Here is a 20,244-nt window from a genome sequence, read left to right as displayed (position 1 = left end):
TTTGTTTCTTCACTAAGTGCTTTCTAGTTCTCAATACACGTTCTTTTCTTTCACAGATCACTTTCTTACCATTGATGATTCTTCCTTAACGCTGGTTTTACTGATGTCAATCAATCATCCAAACACTGATATGTCTTGCGCTTAAATACATACTGCCATATTTTATACTAACAGAAACATGGCTCTGGAATTTAGAAACCATTGCTTATATTGCACAGGAAAATCAAAAGTTGGACTGTGAGACAGACTTGGGAAGTCCTTGACCATGTCGCTTGTCAGAGACTGAGAGAGAATATCCAGGAAAGGACTCTGGTGCACTTGCTCTGATTCTGTTTCTCCCCAGGCTTCTGCTGCACACCACCATTGCAATTCAGATACTAGTTCAGTCCTCCAACCTTGCATTTTTATAATCAGCTAAGTCTTATTTCCCACTGATGGTCTGCAGAGCTGGACCCTGATAAGAATAAGAAATATTTCTGACATCTACTTGCTAAAAAAAAAAAAAAAAAAAAAAAAAGCTGATTGTTTCAGTAAAAAAAGCTCCAATTAGCCTTGTTACATGTCAGCCGTGCAATTCTGGTGAGCGGAAGAGAGAACTACCAAATCTTGACTACTTTGGCTACTGTCCTCAGAGCCATTTGTCCTCGAGCTTACTGTCGCAATCTTCTCTGCGTTCAGTTTTCCATTACTTGGAAAGGACAGTCTTTTCAGGGGGTCTCTTTTAGTAATACTCTGAGAGAGGTTCTTTGCAGCACGATGACTTACCCTTGAGGTCCTAGCCTTCTCGAGACATGCCCTCTGGTTTTAATAATTTAATAATTATGAGGACTTTAATATTTCAGTTTTTCAATAGGCATCTTTTTATTCTGCTTCCATTCTGTCTGCAGACTGGATACAGCACTAACATTTCTCTGCCTGCATAATGCACGTATTGAGAACCGCAGATGTGGATGTTATCCTTTGCTGTGATGCTTTCTATAGGTTGCGTGAACATTACACAGTAATTCCTGAACACTTCTACTGCTTTTTCAGTGCAGTAGGACAACATGGCTTTCCAGCACAGCTCCTTAGTTCTCCTCTCGTGTGGAGCTGTAAGCTGGGGATGCAGCTAGGAAAATTATCTCATTAAACAGCAGTTCTTCATAGCAACTTTTATATTGTAGTAAGCTGTGTTTTTACACAATTAACACCAAGTGTTCCAACTACTTTTCTGAATTGTGAGCATGGCTTTAAACAGTCCTGTTTCTTTCTGTTAGCACTATAAACTGTGCCTGGATTTCTAGTTGTTTATCTGTATTTCCTACTTGTGTTCTTCTGGGGAAGGGAGGATTTGTTTTCCCAAAACAATGCTGTTTACATGGAACTTTTAAAAAATGTATTTACATTATTTTTATGATTCTGGAATAATGTATATTTATAAGTTTATATAGATAGATTTATTTTGGACTTCCCATAAGCCTAGGTTTAAGAACCATCCAGAAATGTGATCTTAAGAAAGTCAGATTTGGAATGGGTCTGAACAGTAATTGAGTCTTTGCTCATAGCAGCCTCCTGTAACCCCTCCCCTTAGATTAAACTGCTTTCTGAAGAACCAGAGAGCTGCCTGCACGTGGTTCTGTTATTTGAGAAGGATTATTACTGCTGTATCAGTCCTGGATGTTTGTTTGTTCTTTCATTAAAATTGATGCACCTCTCACCACAAAAGAATTTTGGACATAATCTGAGTCTCTGTTGGAGTTCTCCATGAAGGGGTTATACATTGGTTAAAATTGGTATTAAATCTCTTAGTACCAATTTATAATAATCCCTGAAAGCCATTTTGGCTTTGTTCCTACTCACCAAAAGTATAATCCACTAACTCTATCACTAGATGAGTGGGCTGTGGCCCATCCATGTTGTCCTTGTTCGGGAACTCTTGAAAGCTGGAAAAAATGCAACAAGCACTGCACCGTGTATTGCCTCAGCCACAGAGTTGGCCCTAGTTTAGAGAAGAAAATGGTGCAATTACCAGCTATACTGACAGCCAGCACAGTGCTCACTTTCAGTGGAGCTGACTTTAATGTCTCCAACAGAGCTGATGAATTTATGTTAGTAACAAAGACTGACCTGAACTTACACTTAAGCCTACATATTACTTTGAATTTTCATATGCTACTGCAATTTCTGATTCCAATGGGAAATGATGGCGGCACTTCAGAGGTAACATCAGAAAAATTTAATAGAGTTTTGGACCTCCCAGGATAAGGAAGTCAAAGAATTTTCATTAAAAAAAACCCTTTTCCTGTGAGATTTCAGGCCCATCATTTCAGGCACATCATAGAACTTATGTAAATACATGACATTGTCACACTGTACTTTACAGTAAGCCCTGACTTCAAATTAAAAAAAGAGCTTTTTTGTCTTTGAATTACCTTTGGATAATTTATTTTTACTTCTTGTCATTTCAGTAGTGAAACAAGGCTTCTATATTGTCTAAATGACTCACATGTTTTGAAATACTTAAAACAGTCCCAGAAGTCTCCCTGAAACAAAACATGAGAAGAACGGATCCTGCTTTCTCACCACAATGAGAAAAGTCTCCTTTTTTATTCAGAGTTGGCTTCTACTTGATCATCCGTGTATATTGTCAGAGATAATATAATGGGTGAAGTTGTCAAAGAAAGAAGTACGTTCCTGTTAATGCTTTAAACCCGAACGACTGAATTGCACAGCAACAAGATCATCTGTAGTGATTGAAAATGTGCAGAGAAGTACCAATAGAGGAAGAAAAGGACAGTTTATGGGCAAATCAGCAACTCCCAGCACACTCAGAGACGTCCCCTAAAGAGTTCAAGGTGCTTTCCCCAATGCACATCTTAAAAGCCATTGCCTGTGTTGGGAAGGCAGCAAACGACAGCGATGTACACACATATATGGTCTTGAGCCAGGGAAGCACTTAAACATATTTAAGTCCACTTCTACTCAGGTAAGCACTTAAGCCCATACTTAATGTGCCTTAGGACATTACAATATATAAATACTCACAACTGTTACTTAATTCAAAAGCAATATAATTAATTTATATAAGTTCATGCACATAGAAAAATGTGAAGATGAAAACCCACCATATTCTGGGACCTGGCCTGTTCCGCGTTTCAACAACAGTCGCACTCTCCTGCCACCAGACTTGATTAGTTCTATTGCTCTGGCATGTGTCATGTCCCTTGTGCTTTCTCCATTGATTTCAATTATTTGATCTCCTACCTGTCAGGTAAGAAGAATATTGAGTCAGACAGAATTGCAGTAAAATGAGCGTTTCAGAAAGAGACATATTCAATGGATCACAGGTTACTTGAATGACAGGCAGACACATCAAGGTACATTTGTTCCTGTCTGTCTAAGGGATATTACCGGCTGACTAAATAACCTCCAAAGTAGATTCTGAACGTGGTATATCAAATGCTGCTCGTCTTTCGCCGAAATCGGTGTAATGCATTTGTAACTTGCCTCACGTCTTCTACACGTAAGAGGGTTTTTTGAATTGCTTGATATGTTGGAATCACTGGAAACGTTATCTGTGCTACCCTTTAATTTGCGGTGTTGTATGGATTCAGGAAGAACATTGCTGCATTTAACTCGCTGTTTTCATAGAGAAAGGAGAGGTTCAAAGCACAAATACAAAGATCTACCATTTCAATATCCGAATCTTGTTAGCAAAGTTTCACACCAAATTAAGAGTCACTATGAAGCAAACTATTAAACAAAGAAAGGTTAATGCTATGGCACAGATCACACAGATTTGCTGGAGTTCTTACGAGAGCAGGATTTGAACTATTTAACCACAGAAGGTTTTTGCTAGGAGTAAGCACAGCCCCTGGCTGAGACATCTAGTTCGAGCTGCCGACTCCAGGGCTCTGATTACAGATTTCTGCCACTCATCTCCCAACTGGATTTCCAGTCAGAGTTAGCTTCGTTATTATTTTTCTGCCTCTATTCCTACAGCCGTAAAACGGGACGCTGATGTCTGCATCTCCCATCCACCCTGATGTCCATCCCAGTTTTGCCTCCCACTGAGATGTTTTGGTTCTGGTCTTCTCTCTGTGAGAAGAACCAGCTTTCAACACTGGAAACCTTCTCTGTGAGGAGGGGAGCGGTTGCTTTCCGCTGTGCCTGGTTGGCACGGGTCATAAGCAGCAGCTGTACAGCTCGTTTGGTGCTGCACTGCCACAGCCACCCACTTTTCTGGTGAGTTAACCGAGCGACACGGTGAGGCAGCATCTGAGCCTCGTGTGAGCAGTACCAGAGCCTTTGACATTCATGTTTTGCAGCTGCATTCCAGAATCCTCCCAGTCCCACGGCAGGGGTGGCCCAGGTGAAGCCTGGATGGAGGGCTGATCTCCAGGCACTGGTAGAGGCGCGGGTGCAGGTGATGGGCAGCCAAGAGGGGTGCATAAGGGTCTCAGTTGAGTGGGTTCAGCAAACTCATTTACCAGTGCCAGAGGAGCACATCTGCTCAGCAGGATCACACCTGCCTCAGTCTGCATCTACAGCTTCCTCACTGTGCATATCCACTACACTAAAATAACAATGCTCCATACATCCTGGAGAGGGTTTTAAGAAGACTATACAGATTTCAAGATGACGGGCACTTCCTTTTCCTCTTACAAGCCTGTCTTGACAAAACCAGCTCTTTGCTAGCCTTGGACATTGAAATGTCTGGTTTGTATGCTTTCTTTGCTACTATTGTATTTTTGTCAACTAGAAGTGTAATCCTTCAGAGGCTTTCCTTCCTTCCTGAGTTTGAAATATAGCATTTAGCAAATAAATGTACATAATATGAAATGTCAACAAGACTGCTAGCATCAAAGAAAACTGGAAGGAATGTCAAGAAGTTTTCTAGTCCCTACTTTTGTTCAGAGACAGAAAGAATGCTACTAAAAGCACTATGGCAGTGTTTCTCAATAGGAATTCATACTTTGTCAATAGGAGTTGCAGCCCATTTCAAGAGCTCTCCCAGGATCCTGTATGCAATCTATGCCAGTACTTTACTTAACTAAAAAGCCATTGATCCGAATAAAACCTCTCAGCCTTGCTATCACACTTTGTAAATGCTGCAGCCTGAGCAGCAGGGGAAAAAAATCAGGATTGGTTTGTGCAAAAAGGTCTTATTTTTGTAGTTGAAATCTCTTCCTTAGCCAATTATCTCTGTTAGGAAGAATGTGTTTGGTTGTGCCATGCAGTATGCATTTTTAGACATTTCTGATGACCTCCAGGCCACAGTGACACACAGACCAGGTGCCCTCTGTGTGCTCTGGATTGTGGAGAGATTTCCCCCGGGTTCGGCCATGAAGGGCTGTTTGCATCACCCTGACTTTTGGAGTGGTTGGTAGGAGCTAGTTGCTGCATACACGCAGGGCAAAAATGGAAAATCTCTCTTAACACTTCTGTAACACAGACAGAAGATGGATTTGTAGCATCCCCACAAGGATACCAGTCAGGCCAAATACAGACAAAATTCAACCAGTTTAGGAAAAACTGTTTCTAAATGTCATGAAACAATTAAACCCTGGTAGAACTCCTATAAAAGGAAACTCACATTTTCCAAAGGCTTACAGACAGCTCTTGTTTTTGTGTCATGTTGCCTGGATAGACCATGTTTTGCAGAAGGTATTTAAAATGATCTCGTTAGCATGTTTTGAGAGAAGAATTGCCAGATTAGTTCAAGTGAAGGAGGTGTTTCTAACACTCCTTGATAAATAGCCTTTAAAATGAGTAGTGATGAAAGCTGTGCAGAGCATCTACAGTCCTTCAAATAAAATCCTCTGCACTCTGGAGCAGAAAGACAGAAAGAGACTTTAATATAGTTTAATATGTAAAAAGGTTAAGTTAATACCACATTTTTCCCTTGCTGTTTGCCTTTCTTCTGTTCTTATTGGTCAATATGCAGGAACTATCTTGTATTAATGTAACCTTTCCTGTATTTCAGTAGGTTAAAATATTTTTTTCTCTGTAGGCAGCATGTAGCTAATTTGATAGCTCTTGCTTTTAATATAAAATCTTATGCGCAAATAACCTTGGGAAGCCTAAAAAAGGCCAGTGTCTTGGTTATGTGACTGAGGGAAGGGAGGGAAACAAGTTTGCGAAAATTAGGTATTCTTAAGTCTATATCAGAAGATGTGAGACCAGAGTTAAAAGGAATAGTTGCAGGAGCAGTGGGTTAAAAACTGCATTCCATGCATTTGTGTCTTGTGGCTGACTGATGTATTACTGATTTATAGTGCCTTTGCAGCGCAAGCCCAGCTCTGATTAGATAAGAGAAACAACATAGAAAAGTTGCCAACACTCTTACGCTGAGAAAAGCTTCAGTTAGACTTTACACTTGTATCTGGGGAATTCACACAAAAGAGAAAACCTTGACTGAGGAGTGGTTCCCCTTGTGTCTAATAAGGTACAAATTTCTGTTGTTATTTTTTTCTGCAGTTAAACATTTATAAGGCCCCCTTCCTCCCCCTTGCCAATGTAGATTCTCTGATGTCTGATATGGGAGTATGTATGCTTTCTCTCTGTCCAGACATTTAAACGTGCTTCTCTCTCCTCTTTTCTGTTGTGGAATACATTTTTAGATATCATGGGGCTATTTCTGTCTTTTTTAAATCCAGTGATTGTTTAAGAGAAACTTTGATATACCCACATACTGAAGATGCACCAAGGTGAGGCCAAAGGTAATGGTAAGCACAGAAACAGGTCCAGAAAGAACCCGGTGCCTGTTATATGGGATCTTCATTGCTCTCTTTTCGGGACCAAAAGTTGACTCCTGCTGTTTTATACCACACATGACATTTCTCTATACTTCTCTTCTGGATCCTTCCAAGACTGTCTTCAGTCTCCAAACTGGAGATATTACTAAACTGGAGGTAGGCAGAACAGATCAAAACAATAATAGCCTTCCCATGTGGGAGGAGCTTTTGTTAATAATGTTCCCAGAATGAGACTTTCGCCTTTTTGTAACACATCAGATTTAAGACCTGCAGTTGGCTTGGATTATCCCCAGCAGTATTGTCTAGACAGTTATCCCCCATTTTACATTGTGCATCTGATTTCTCTGCCCTAAACTGAGCACAGTGCACCTTGGTGTATTTTTTCAGATTGACAGCTTTAGTATGAAGTTTTCATTTTGAAATCTAAGTCAGTTCCTCAAAGTCCTTTTAAAACCTTTATTAACAGTGACATCTTGGCATCAGCAAATTTTATTTTACTATTTATCAATAGATCTCCAGTTATTAATGGAATTATTGAAACAAGCTGGTTTCATCCTAGACCCCTCAGAAACACACTTGTAATTTCACACTTGTGAATACTATTCAGGAGCAAACCATTCAGAGCAGCCTTTGAGAGCGATTATTTTCAGTAACCACATTACAGTGATTCCACCTAGAGTCTATTTCCCCTCCTTTTTCGTGAATTTCATACAAGGTGGTGTTGAAAGATGAAATGAAGATGCCTCATACATTCTCCTTCCCCTTTTTCCACAAAGAAATAAAAAATGAAAATCAGAAATAAGAAATGAAAGTTAGACTGATACAACAAGATTTGCTTTCCACAATTTACATGTTGGCGGATATTTTCAACTTTTTGATTACTTGTCACAGATTATTTCTGAGAATGAAAGCTAAAGGAGCTTTTCTCTGTTATTTGACTTTAAAAATAGAGAATATATTTTCCTTTCTCTAGTTTGCTACTAACTTTCTTGTCCTCCATGAATTCTTGGACATAATTACTAGTAGTTTAGAAATTACTTTCTCTTACTTATTAAACATACATGAACACCAGCACGTTCAGCTGACTTGAATCTAAGTGTGCTTTAAGCAGTTTTCTCCTTATTCTGATTTACACTTGTTTCTTTTTGTTGAAGCTGATATAAGTTTATGATCATTCTGAACATCTAAACGAAGACTGATACAAAGAAAGCACTGAATATTTCAACCTCCTCCACATTCTCAGCAAGCAATGGACATCTTTTTTCCTGTTCTTCCTATTTATGTCATCTTTTCTTGTTACCCTTTATACTTTCCTCGCAGACTGCTTGGATAACATTCTGACACATTTAATCTTCCCTCCGCATCTAGTGGGACACCAGCTACCTAACAGGTGTTACAGCATGAAGCTTTGAGTGTCTAAATCTTTTATTGGGTATGACCCTGTGGCATTAGCTCCTTTCATGGAAAGTGACACGTTTGAATATCAGATCATTATTTTTAAGAGGCATTTGAGCAAGCTGTCTTCTGTGGAGATATAAAGCTTTTCAGATGAAACACCAGAATATTTTAAAAGATGAACTTCAATGTAGCAACATTGTCATTTTGCATGGCACTTAGGTCCTCTGCCATTTTACACTTTGTGGATTTCATTTTCGTCAAGAAATTAACAGAAAAAACAATTCCTCAAATCTGGAAAGTTAGCCATCCCTAAAATAATACGTTCAGCTCTGTGCAATTTTGTGTGACAGCCTGAGAAGGATGCATGCATCCTAATCACCAAGTTTTAAAACCACAAACGGCAGGGAAAAGGTTGGAGAGCGCAGCCCTTGAAATCCAATATTTTAGTCTCACAAAGCCACAGACTGCCTTCGGCTCTTTGGAATAAACTTTAATTTGAAGGTGTCGTTACACGGGATCCGTGCGCGGCGCTGTAACGAGCGCATCCCTTTGCAAGGCCGGTGGCTGTTTGGTGGCCAGTCATGTGAAACGAGCCCACGGACTCCTTTCCGTGCCCAAAAGGCATGCCCTGCACCGCGGGACACCCCTCGAACTGGCATCAGCTCTGATCGGTAACCTTCCTGACAGTCCTCAGCAAAGACTACAAAGCCAGAGTGCTCCAGATGTTCCCACCAGCTTACGGTTGAGGCGCGTTGGCAAGCCAGCCTGGGAAGCTTTCACGGCTGCTGCCTGAACTGTGTTTATTCTGAAGAAATGACCTCTTTGCAGCTATGAATCTGGCAATTTTACACACTCTGATTTTGCATTGTGTTTCTTTCTTCCTACAGAACATAGCTCTGGCTGAATTTCCATGCTGTTTGGGATAAATGTCTACCCAAACCCTCTGGATCTCCCTCTGACCTGATGGCATTTGATAAAGAGAGTGCTCCTTTATTACATTCTTACAATGTGCAAGCACAAAGTAAACACTGAATGCTTCTCCCCTCCCTTAATGTTTTTAATGTTGAATATTAATGATTTAAATGTAATTATGAAAATAGTTTGTGTGTATGGGAAATTTATCTTAAAAAAACCTCTGTTTCAGTACAAGTTAATTCAGATGCTCCATCCATGCGTAAGGACAACTGAGCTATAAAATTGGGCAGCATGTTTTCTGGCAATAATGAGAAGATAATATTCCTAAGTGACATCACTATTGATAGGTTAATTAGAAAGAAAATTGTAAAGCTTCTCCAAATCATTAGAATAAAGTGCCTCTAGTACATGTGAGTTTAGCTGCGGAGTCTTTGTTCTGGCCGTATTTTATAGTAATTACTACCTGTCTTGTTAAAAAAGCCAACCATATACACAAACAGAATTTCAGAAGTAGGCTAAATCAGAAGGAAATACATATAGCTTTAACGTAGTAAAGAGTTTTTTCCTTGCTCAAGCTACTGAAGATAGCCTTGCGTATGTTTGCTTCCATCAGCGCGTAAGGAACGGTCTCTAAGCAGGTGTATAGTTCCCGGTTGCACGAGATGAAATTAATTGTGTATGCACATTTTCATTCTATGTTAAATGAGGAAATCTAATGATAAAAGCAGTCTCAAATGATTTGTGCAGGGGGCATTGCTTTCTGTCATTTTATTAATGCAGTTTATAATTAAACCTCAGAAAAGAGACTAATGACACTTGATTCCTTTTATATGGGCATTCTATTTTTATAACTGATTTTTTTTTGCCTATTATTTGTTGCTGTTGTTATTGTTAATGAGTCCAAAAGGCTGAGAGATTGTCTGTACTTGGAGACCAAATAGCAGCTCCAGAATCTCTCTTTTGTTTCCAGGTGCTGTCAAGCCCTGATATCGTTGCTTGGAGTTAGGCACAGGCTGGATATCTGCTGTGCAAATTTCCTCACAGCAGAGAATCTGTACTGCCTGGAAATCCCAGGTGTAATGTGTAGCCTGAGCAAAGCTATGGGGTATTTCTAGTCTTGGACTTCCTCCAGTGCGTTTTAGGTACGTGAGCTCGGGTGTCTCAGTAAGAGACATGACATTCCTCTTTGGAGGAATTACACCAATGTGTCTCATGCCTCTTTTGAAGCAACCACCCATGAAGCTTTAGAGTCACAAACTCTTTTCTTCTGTGGCCAGCCAGATGTTTAAGCAGCTGCAGCTTCTTACTGCTGGAAATGCCAGGCTCCTTGTTCCCGCAGAGAGCAGCTCTTGCCTCCTGCCCAAAAGGGGAGGGCATGCTGCGGGAAGAGAGAGGCCACAGGACATTGACTGAGCTGGTGCAGAGCACGAAATGGCTTTCACACCACTCCTCAGCAGGTGCTCTAGCTTTTTTCTTTTCACTTTTCCACCTTTTCCTGAGAGAGGGAGAAACGTTAGAAGTGCTATTACAGAAAGAGACCTTGGAAAGTGGAAAATGTGCATGACTGAGTGTCTGCAGAGAACAAGGAGTGCAGGACAGAGAAATGGAGTTTGCAGTGGTCAGTGGCTGACAAAGCAGCAAAGTGGACTTCTGGTACTACAGTAGACTTGATGCCTTCTACAGCATTGCTGTAGAATAATCCATGTATACGTGAATTAAAGGTTCATTCACAAAAGATCATTTAGATGCAACGTAGAAAAGACCACACAAAAGAGTCAGAAAAATTCTTTGAATCAATGTTCGCTAAAGAGCAGGGCAGCAAAACTCCTCCAGAGTCTTCTTGCCACAAGGGTGAGTCTGAGGAATGGGCTCCAATGGCAGGGCGAGTGGCAAGGATTTGAAAACAAACTGATGAAACGGATAGTAAGAAACCAGCAGAGATAGATGGCTTTCATTCTCAACTCTAAAGGAATTTGGCTATGAAGCTGCTGAACTAGTAGCTACAGGATGTAATCTACTGCCATAATCAGTAAATTGCTGAGTAGTGGAGGAATGGGAAGTGGCAAGTGTGACACCAGTCTTTAAGGAGGGTCCTGGAAAGTAACCAAGTGAGCCTCCTGTTCAATTGAGCAGACGGAAGGAAGCAATAAGGATGGTGAGGGTTAGTTGGCACATGGATAATGATGATATAGTGAGGAAGGGTCAGTGTGGCTATTGTAGAGGGGAGCCATTCCTCACAGATTTATTGCAGGTCACTGGAGCTGTCAACGACTATATAGATAAATGTGATCTGGTCAGTATACCGACATTTTCAGAAAGCTTTTAAGAGCAAAACCTTCAGTAAAGGCTCCGCTATGGGATGAGAGAGAATAGGGTCTGCTAGATAAGAGACAAATTCTAGGAAAAAAAAGCTTCAAATAAGTGGTCAATATTCACAATCAAATGAGCTTACTATAGTGATTATTCTGTTCAACGTATTTGTAAATGGCATGGTGAAGATTGGGGTGATAAGATTTACGGGCAACACAATACCATGCAGGATTGTCAAATATAAATTTAAAGTTAAAAGCTGTTAACTTAAACAGCTTTTAAACTTAAGTTTAAACTTTAAACTTAAGTTAAAAGGATAGCACAATACTGTGTGTTAAAGCAGCAGGTGAAATTCAGTGGTACTAAGTGCCAAGTACAGTACCTGTCGAAAATTACATACTTGCTCTAAATTAATCATTACTCCTGAAAGGACAGATCTCACAGTCCTTGTGGTTAGCTCGCTGAAAATGCCAGCACCGTCAAAAAAGCTAACAGAATATTAACAGTTAGGGAAAGAATAGAGAATAAAGGTGAAACCATCATTATGTCAGTTAGGAGCACAAATATCTTGAAAACTGCAGATTGTTTTGATGCTTCCACCTCCTAATGAATGTGACAGACTGAGAAATGGTTTGGAGAAGGCCAGTGAGGCTGGTCAGTGGTAAAGAACAGCTCCCTGATGAGGAAAGATTAAATAGACTGGTAAGCTTCATTGGGAAAAAGGTGGATATGATATAGGTCAATAGAATAAGGAATGATATGGAGAGTGAGGAAGCAATTTATTGTGTTGTAGCTACAAACAAAAAAAAGGAGCTTTTTTTCAAACCATGCAAGCATTTAGCTTTGTAATCCATTGACATAGCACACCAGGAATGTCAAAAGCATGAGCAAATTCAAATAAATGGTTAAAAAATAATCCTAGATACTAAATATGTAAATTCTAGTGTAAAAAAATCTGTAAACTGCTGATTGCCAGGGGCTTGGATGTTGTTATACCCAATGAAGAATCATTTTATGCTTGTCCTATGTTCCTTTCCTAAGCATTCTCTACTTGTCCTTGTTGGAGTGAGGATACAGGAATGGGTGGGCCTCAGGAATGGGTCTAATATCTCTATCCTTTTACCTTCACAGATGATCTCTGCCAATTTCTACTTGTTGCAGTTTGGGAAAACACAGAAGAGAGGCTGCCTCTGTCATTCCTCTTGCTGGACAAAGTGGTTCAGTTATCAGAGTGGCATCATTTAGTGTGTTCATCTTTTTATAACATTCTTGATTCTTAAGTTATTAAGGGCTAATTAATTTTGTAGACCTGAAAAACTTTATAAATCTTCCATAAAAGACAGATTTAGACATGACGCCTGCTTGCCAACTAAGAATTTTATTTTTAAAATTTCATACTACATCATTTTTAGCAAGATTATTAGCTGGTTCTTTTCCATAGCTGGCTTGAAGGATTTTGCTATTAGGCACAGAGTTACAACGATGCTTTGAATGTGTCAAATTGAGTATATTTTTGCAAGAATGATGTTAATTACATGTGTGAGAGGAGTATTCTTTCTCCTTACCTTTCTGCAAACAAAGTCTAAAAAGCATACACAGCTATTTGGAGAAATGCTGAATAACATTTCACCTACAGTTAATTCAATCTCAATTTATTAAGCTTTTACACTGTCAAAATATATTCAGGATCTCTGATGACCTCAGTTTGCATTTCTCTGTTGTGCAGACACAAGAATGTTGATTAGCTTCATATCTGCATGTCAATATATTCTTCCTTGAGTCCTGCCAATTACACTAACACGGCATTGAGTTCCTCTTGCCACAGGCTGGCATAAAGCTTATATGCTCGAGTATCCCGGTTGAATTCCTGGCATTCAGATCAATCACACCCAGTCTCACTACAAGTGAGATTGGACAGTGATGTATGTAGTAGAGAATTGGCGTGTGACTGAGATTATCCCAAAGGGACATACAATTCGGTGGGAAAGCATAGCTAACATCTTCCTGTACTGTTCAGAGGGATTGCAAATCACAGAATAAATGGATAGGACTAAGAATATCTTTGTCTTTGTGCTCCATTGTAATGACAGTGTTGACATTCACTGAATGCTTACTATGAAGGTAAGATTTATATTACAACATAAAGTAAGCCAGGTATGCCACAGGTTTTAAGAGTAAGTGCTACTTATGTAGAAAAGATTGGCTACTTAACTGACATTCATCATTCTGTAGGCATTTGTCTTTCAGAACTGTGCACAAGACCTTAGTCAAACAGAGGCTGGTGGAACACTGTATGCTTCTGGAGTTTTTTTCTGTCCCTTATGTGTGGGCATAAAGTCAATATTTTATATCTAAATATTAGTAACTTTTCAGTGGAGTTTCTGAGTGCCTTCTCAAGCCCTCACTCATATTAGGCTCAGCAGCCAACTCCCTGCTGCTCCCAGCACACCACCTGAAGATCTTTTTGGCTTGCAGGACCTACCACTGCGCCTTCTAGTTTCATGCTTGCTGTGACTAAAGTTGCAAGAGGCTTTCCAACAGCAGTATCTACTTTTCTCCAATATTTTCGGCATAGGACTTCACTGCCTTTTAAGACCTGGAGATGCACATGAGTCAATATCTCAAAGTCTTCAGCTCTCTTTCTGATTCAAATAGGAGTCCAAAGTTTGCTATAGCAAAAATTAAGGATTACACTGGCCAATCCTTGGTTTATTTTTGGACACGGTGATTACCCTAAATGTGTATAAGAAGATCATGACTGATCAAGCCATTCTTGCCACCTTCCCATTTCCTTGATGCAGCTTTCTTGATTGCAGAAAGAAACGTTTGTATCTGTCATCTGCTGTCTTTACTGTGTGACGACTGCTTGCCTCCTTAACTTTTTAATACTTTTTGCTCTAATCACCATCAAGCCGAGCTGAGCTACTTCTTGCTTGCTGTGCTTACTGACTGCAGCCTCAGGTGTATTCCACTGCAGACTGTGAGAAACAACCCTTTGATATGGGATTAATCAATGATGGAGCATCCCAAACAGATAGTCTATTCTTCATTAGCAAGAAATCTACGAAAGGCTCTATACCAGTGAAGAGCCAGTGCAAATTGTGGTGTCTGCACGGCAACATGCTCTTAAAGATTTCCATTTACTGTAGAGCAAGAAATTGTTCATTTTTCCTTTTGAGCTTTTATTGGATGGTTTCTGACAGGAAACAATCAGTCCTGATGACGATCAGCGCTTTTTTGTATTTACCTCTTTCCTTTTGCAATAGGACTACAAAAAGCTGAGATAACCCTGCACAGACTCTGTTCTGGAAAGACTGAAGAAACAGAGCAGTAACGTGTGGAGAGTGGAATCACAAAGATTAGGGGAAGGTCCCTGCATGTGATTTCTAGTACAAAATTTGACGTTAGAATGGGAATCTCATAAAACAGTATACATGGTAGCCCAGCCATTTCTGCTTGGATTTTATCTTCTCTGAGATGCAAGGCTACTAAAACACAGCTACTAAAAATACATTTTAGAAAGAATGATGATGCTTTACATATGATGATATGAGCTTAAAAGAAGTGTCTGTGGAAGCTGTGTTATGTTCAAGCCTCAGACAGGGAATGATTTCTTAATTGCCGGAAATGGATGACTTTCATCTTTCAAAAACCTGGAAATCAAGATCTGCTAAAAACAGATACAGTGATAAAGTGACTAGATGAACACCAAGCTAAATTTGTGTAACAACAAGCAATCAAGAAAGCTGATATGGAAAAAGCCCATGATAAACACAGAAGACTGACTTCCGCTTTGTGCTGTATAAAAGCCTTTCCAGACCCTGTAGGGACATAATTAACTAAAGCTGTTCTAAACTTTGTCTGTTTTTCAGCTCTGCCTATCTATCCACTGAACCCAGAATAGCTCAAGTGATTTCTAGGTGCCTGACTTGAGATGTTCAGGAGTGTCCTGCTCCAGGGTGACAGGTTTATATTCCCATGTTAATCTCCACTGTTATACAGTTTACAGAGCCAAGATATACTACATATATGCCTACATACTGCCTATTCCTTTGAGTAGCCTGAAGAGTTAGTCTTGATCCTAATTAATTTCTTTTAGGAGATACAGTTGGCAATAGCCAACTACTACATGAAACCCCACTGTTTAGACGCCTGGCCTCTAGGCTTTTCAAAGGAGACTTAAAATTATGTCTCCTATGGCTCAAGAGAGGGCTTTAATATCAGGTCATGGGTTTCATAAGCACTCTGTCCTTCTTATTGCAAACATGAATGCACAAGTCATGGTGTCAGAAGGAAAAAAAACAGAAGTTGTTCCTGGTCAGGTATGTAGGACACTTCTAAAGAGGGAAATGTCAGTTTTGAATGCTTTCAAATGCTCGTGCATGGGTTTTGACAAGAGTTTCAAATATAATGCTTGTGCTTTCCATGATTTGGAACTTTAGTTCCATTTCCTTCCAAATAAGAGACAGGCTCCCTCTTGTCTGCCCGCCTTTTTTGACCCTTGGCTCTTGAATTGTTGGCTCTGTTATTGCTAGGAATAATTCTTGGTGCAGATGGATGAAGTTTCCTGAATAACCACAAGTAAGGTTGGTGTGAACTCTGTTATCATGGGAAAGGATGAAATACACAAATTGTGCTAATTTGTAGAATGCCGTGAACCTGTCCACAGCATAGGTTGTAAGTCTCACTGCGCTGCTCACTCGGCAAGCTAAAATAGACCAGTAGGGCCACACAGATTCCCATGCATGCTCATAATTGACTGTAGGATCTTTCCGTCCCTCACACCTATTTTTGTCTCCAACTGTGTACAAGTGAAACAAAGAGAGGGGCATAGGCTGCAGGAAAAGCAACGAACAGGAAAAAAGATTGAAGAGTGAAAGGACTGCAAAGCATGGGAGATATAAAATTCTGCAGTGCTTGTATTTCAGATGTTTGTTCTGCAAGTATATAATAAAAATCTAAAACAGAATAGGAAAAATAATGTAGTATTAGGAGATCCGAGGAAGTTAGAGATAGGGCTAACTGGTGTATGTGGACTGAGAAAAATGAGTTAACAAGACAATGAAACTAGAAATGTCAGAGATGAGAAGTACGACTTTCGCGGAAGATATGAAAAAAAGGATGTAACTCACAAAGTGACAAAACGACACAGATGCACATTGTGTATAAAAAAGCACATTTTATCCTCATTCTTCATGAATTTTACATTCACTAAACCCATTTGTGCAAGATACTCTGTATCTTTGCAGCCCTCAGCCCCAGGCTCTTTGTTTGATGCTGGTTTCAATAAGCATGCTGGCTGCAGGAGAGACCATTCAAGGCAATAAGAGATCTGTTGGTCATATCTCACACGTCTAGCAAACGCTACGACCATCCTTAACAATTCTCCTGAGAACAGTCAGTAGTTTCTCATCTCTAAGGCAGGAAGGGACAGAGATCTGCAGGCAGAGCTCTGCCGATCATTGTCCCCAACGTGAAACAAGAAGACAAATATGAGTTATCGTAAGCCTCATCTAAATAGACCTATAAAGTTGTTGCCGGTAGCGTTTGAATCTTTGAAGGCTGTGGGGACTGCTCCACATTGGCTGTGTTATGTCCCTCATCTCTGGTGACTGATTCAACTCAATACTATGATCACTGATAGCACACACGCCATATTCTTGACCTACTCTGAGACCAGGCCTGCAGTTTTATTTTCCAATGTTACCGTCAGCAACTAGTTTCAAATTTTTTTCCTGATGTTAGGATTACTTGAGAAGTGGAGTCCTGATGTGCTTAGACCTCTGCTAGTTCTGGATATAAAATATCAAAGCCACTAATAATTGTTGAAATTTTTCTCCTGGTTCTTTTAATACATCCTTGTCTTACGGCACATATACGTGGTCCTATTCACTCCTTTTTTGCCATGGTGTGGATAGAGCCTTACATTTCTGCTATTCCCTCATCTTGAAGAAGAAAGGAGGGTGGAGATAAATTTTTAAAACTTGGAGGTCTCAGTAAGTCTATCTGTTGTTTAAACTTTTGGATAGTCACTTTTGCTTTCATAGTTTTTCCTTAAAGCTAATGCAACTTTTCTTCATTATTCCTATTTTGTAATGCTCTTTGTGAAAATTCATTTTTTCCACTGGAAGTATTTTGAGTCACATTTTTCAAGTTTTGTAAACCTCTGCTGTGGTAGGCTTTTCAGAATTAACCCTTGTAGCTTGCTCTCTGCTCAGCTGTCAGAATTAAGCGGGACCAGTATTTGTTTCCATTGTAGTGATGAGATTCCACTACACAGACGTCTTCTGTGAGGAATCTCCATATGTTTTATTGGTGAACTGAAATAAAATCCTTCCAAAGTTATTGTGGTGTATGACCTGACATACAGTTTTATATGAAGTTACATATTTTTAGCTATGGCTCTCCAATACTGACTGAGGATAGTTTACCAAACATGCAGGCAGAGGATGCATGTGAAAAAACACTTTTTCCAGTAGACTTCTGGGTCCTTTGACAGACATTTCCTTCCCATATCTAGTGATAGATGAATCGAAGTTAAACTAGGAGGTATACTTGGGCTTTCTGCAGAAATAGAGTCTATAAGCCCAAATAAAAGTCTGAGTGCATGTAAAAGCACCTTGACTAAGGACAGTGTAATAAGACTGAAAGTTTTAAAACTGTTTTTAAGGAAATAATTTGTCAAACCTTGAGACAATGCAGTGTCTATATAGGCTGGTAGAAAGTGATCCTTGTGTAGAAAAGCAATATGCTGGTGAGAGTGATGAACTCTATACAACATCAACTTACTGGACTTCCACCTTTTCACCTTTCTGGTTCCCAGAACAATCCCACAGAAAGTCAAAGTAGAAAGATCTGTCAGTCATGAAGGGCAATTAAAGACTATTTTAGATCTTCTAATTGTAAAATGGAGAGTTCCTCAGTGGATTTGTTTCCAATAAAAACACAAAGTGCCTGGCATGCCATTCCCAGTGGGAAGGAAAACCAGGACTTCTGACTGTAAGTGGTGATGTGGTAACAAATGTCATTAAACCTTTTCTCCCTTTCTATCAAGGCTTTCAAATCTGGACAGTGCTGGCAGGGCCAGGGGAAGACCATCGTTTCCAGCGCTTGCCCTGCTCAGTCTATGGGTCTGTTCTCTCATCTGCTCCCAAGCTTCACCGGAGTTCATAGCCTGGAAGTCAAACTGAAAGTGTGAAATCAGGTGCTCTGATTTTGGTGTCACTTTCTTCATGTCGTTTCATCATTGCCTTTTTGTTCAATTTCTCTTTGCTCCTATTTTGGTCTATTGTATTCTTTTCATACTTACCTTCCTCTGTAACATATCTACTCTATTTTCTTCTACAAGAGAGTTCCATAACAGTTCTTTATCTACATCTGATTTCCTGTAATTTTAACTTTCACTTGTTTGAATTTATACTCTGCATCTGTAATGCCTAACACTTTTATATGTGAATCTTGTAATCATGTGACTCTTTAATCATCCGAGGTCTGGGAAGACCTCAGAAACTTTTGAATGTGTGCTGGCAGACTTCCACATGTTTTAGCACCTGCCCAAGTGGGATATAGCTGTAGGGCTCATCCCATCAGTAAGGTTTTGCAGTGCCCACTAACAGAGTACAACATGCAGACTTTGACTTGCCTGTCTGAAGCTGTCTTCAGTTAGAGGTTGCATTGCTTCAATTATACAAATTTATAAACCCACTAGTATAGTTATAGATCTATTACTTTAAAGTACTTTAAATTCGTTTATTTATTTCTGTAAAGTAGGGAGATTTCTATCAATATGAATGTGTCTTTATCAGGGCTTCTGCTAGCTATAACTAGACTGACAGTAAAATGTTATTTGCGGAATATGTTTACTTATTATATCTAAATGTTTTATAGGTAAAGTTTCATTAGAAGATCTATCTTTTTCAACAGCTTAGCTGGTTTAATTTTTCTTTTCTTGGCTTAGTGAGTGGGAATAATGGTGGAGTTATGCTCTTCCTGTGAGCATGATCTACACCTTGTGTTGTCTGCTTCATGTTTTCTGTAAGGCTTCAGTTGGATCAAAGAAGGTTGTTTAAGGAGTAGGTAATAGGAAGGAAAACAATAGTGGATAATAAGTAGATGATGAGAAGAACTCTCAGCTGGAAAATGCTCTTGATAAGATCCTACTGTATAAGCACGATTTATAATCTCCAGTTCTGAAAGTCTAGGACCAGAGAATCTGATCTTTAAAAGCGATGGTATGTGAAGCAAAGTGCACTGAACAGATTTTTGCATATTTTGCTATAGAAATGCATCTGTGAAACAGATACAGAACTGCAGCAAGTGCGCTGGTGGTCCCAGCCAAAAAATGGGAATGAATCTGCATTAGTGACAGCAGATGTAAACTTCAGAAAGGAGATATGGGTACAGAACTCTACTTCCTTTGCTCATAGAATCATAGAATCATAGAATGGTTAGGGCTGGAAGGGACCTTCAAAGGTCATCTAGTCCAACCCCCCTGCAAGGAACAGGGATATCTCCAACCAGATCAGGTTGCTCAGGGCCTCGTCCAACCTGGCCTTGAACGTCTCCAGGGATGGAGCATCCACCACCTCTCTGGGCAACCTGTTCCAGTGTTCTACAACTCTCATGGTAAAAAATTTTTCCTAATATCCAATCTGAATCTACCTCCCTCTATTTTAAAACCATTACCCCTTGTCCTATCACAACTGGCCCTCCTGAACAGCCTCTCCCCATCTTTCTTGTAGGCCCCCTTGAGGTACTGGAAGACCGCTATAAGGTCACCCCGGAGCCTCCTCTTCTCCAGGCTGAACAGCCCCAACTCTTTCAGCCTGTCCTCATAGGAAAGGTGCTCCAGCCCTCTTATCATCTTCATGGCCCTCCTCTGGAC

At 39.9% G+C, this 20,244-nt stretch overlaps 1 protein-coding gene across 5 annotated transcripts in view; it reads right to left on the bottom strand.

The window, feature by feature from the left end:
- MAGI2 (membrane associated guanylate kinase, WW and PDZ domain containing 2) overlaps positions 1-20,244 on the bottom strand; it is an 815,351-nt gene that overhangs the window by 17,578 nt on the left and 777,529 nt on the right. For all 5 annotated transcript variants that reach the window (XM_086609697.1, XM_086609698.1, XM_086609701.1 and 2 more), the window contains one exon: positions 3,105-3,243. In XM_086609697.1, coding sequence (XP_086465823.1) covers positions 3,105-3,243 — 139 coding nt within the window. The remainder of the gene's footprint in view (positions 1-3,104; positions 3,244-20,244) is intronic.

Source organism: Tauraco erythrolophus, chromosome 4 (genome assembly GCF_009769465.1).
Source record: "Tauraco erythrolophus isolate bTauEry1 chromosome 4, bTauEry1.pri, whole genome shotgun sequence".
NCBI classification, from domain to species: Eukaryota; Metazoa; Chordata; class Aves; order Musophagiformes; family Musophagidae; genus Tauraco; species Tauraco erythrolophus.
The sequence above is the reverse complement of the archived record's forward strand: the minus strand, read 5'-3'. Positions and strand labels throughout refer to the sequence as shown.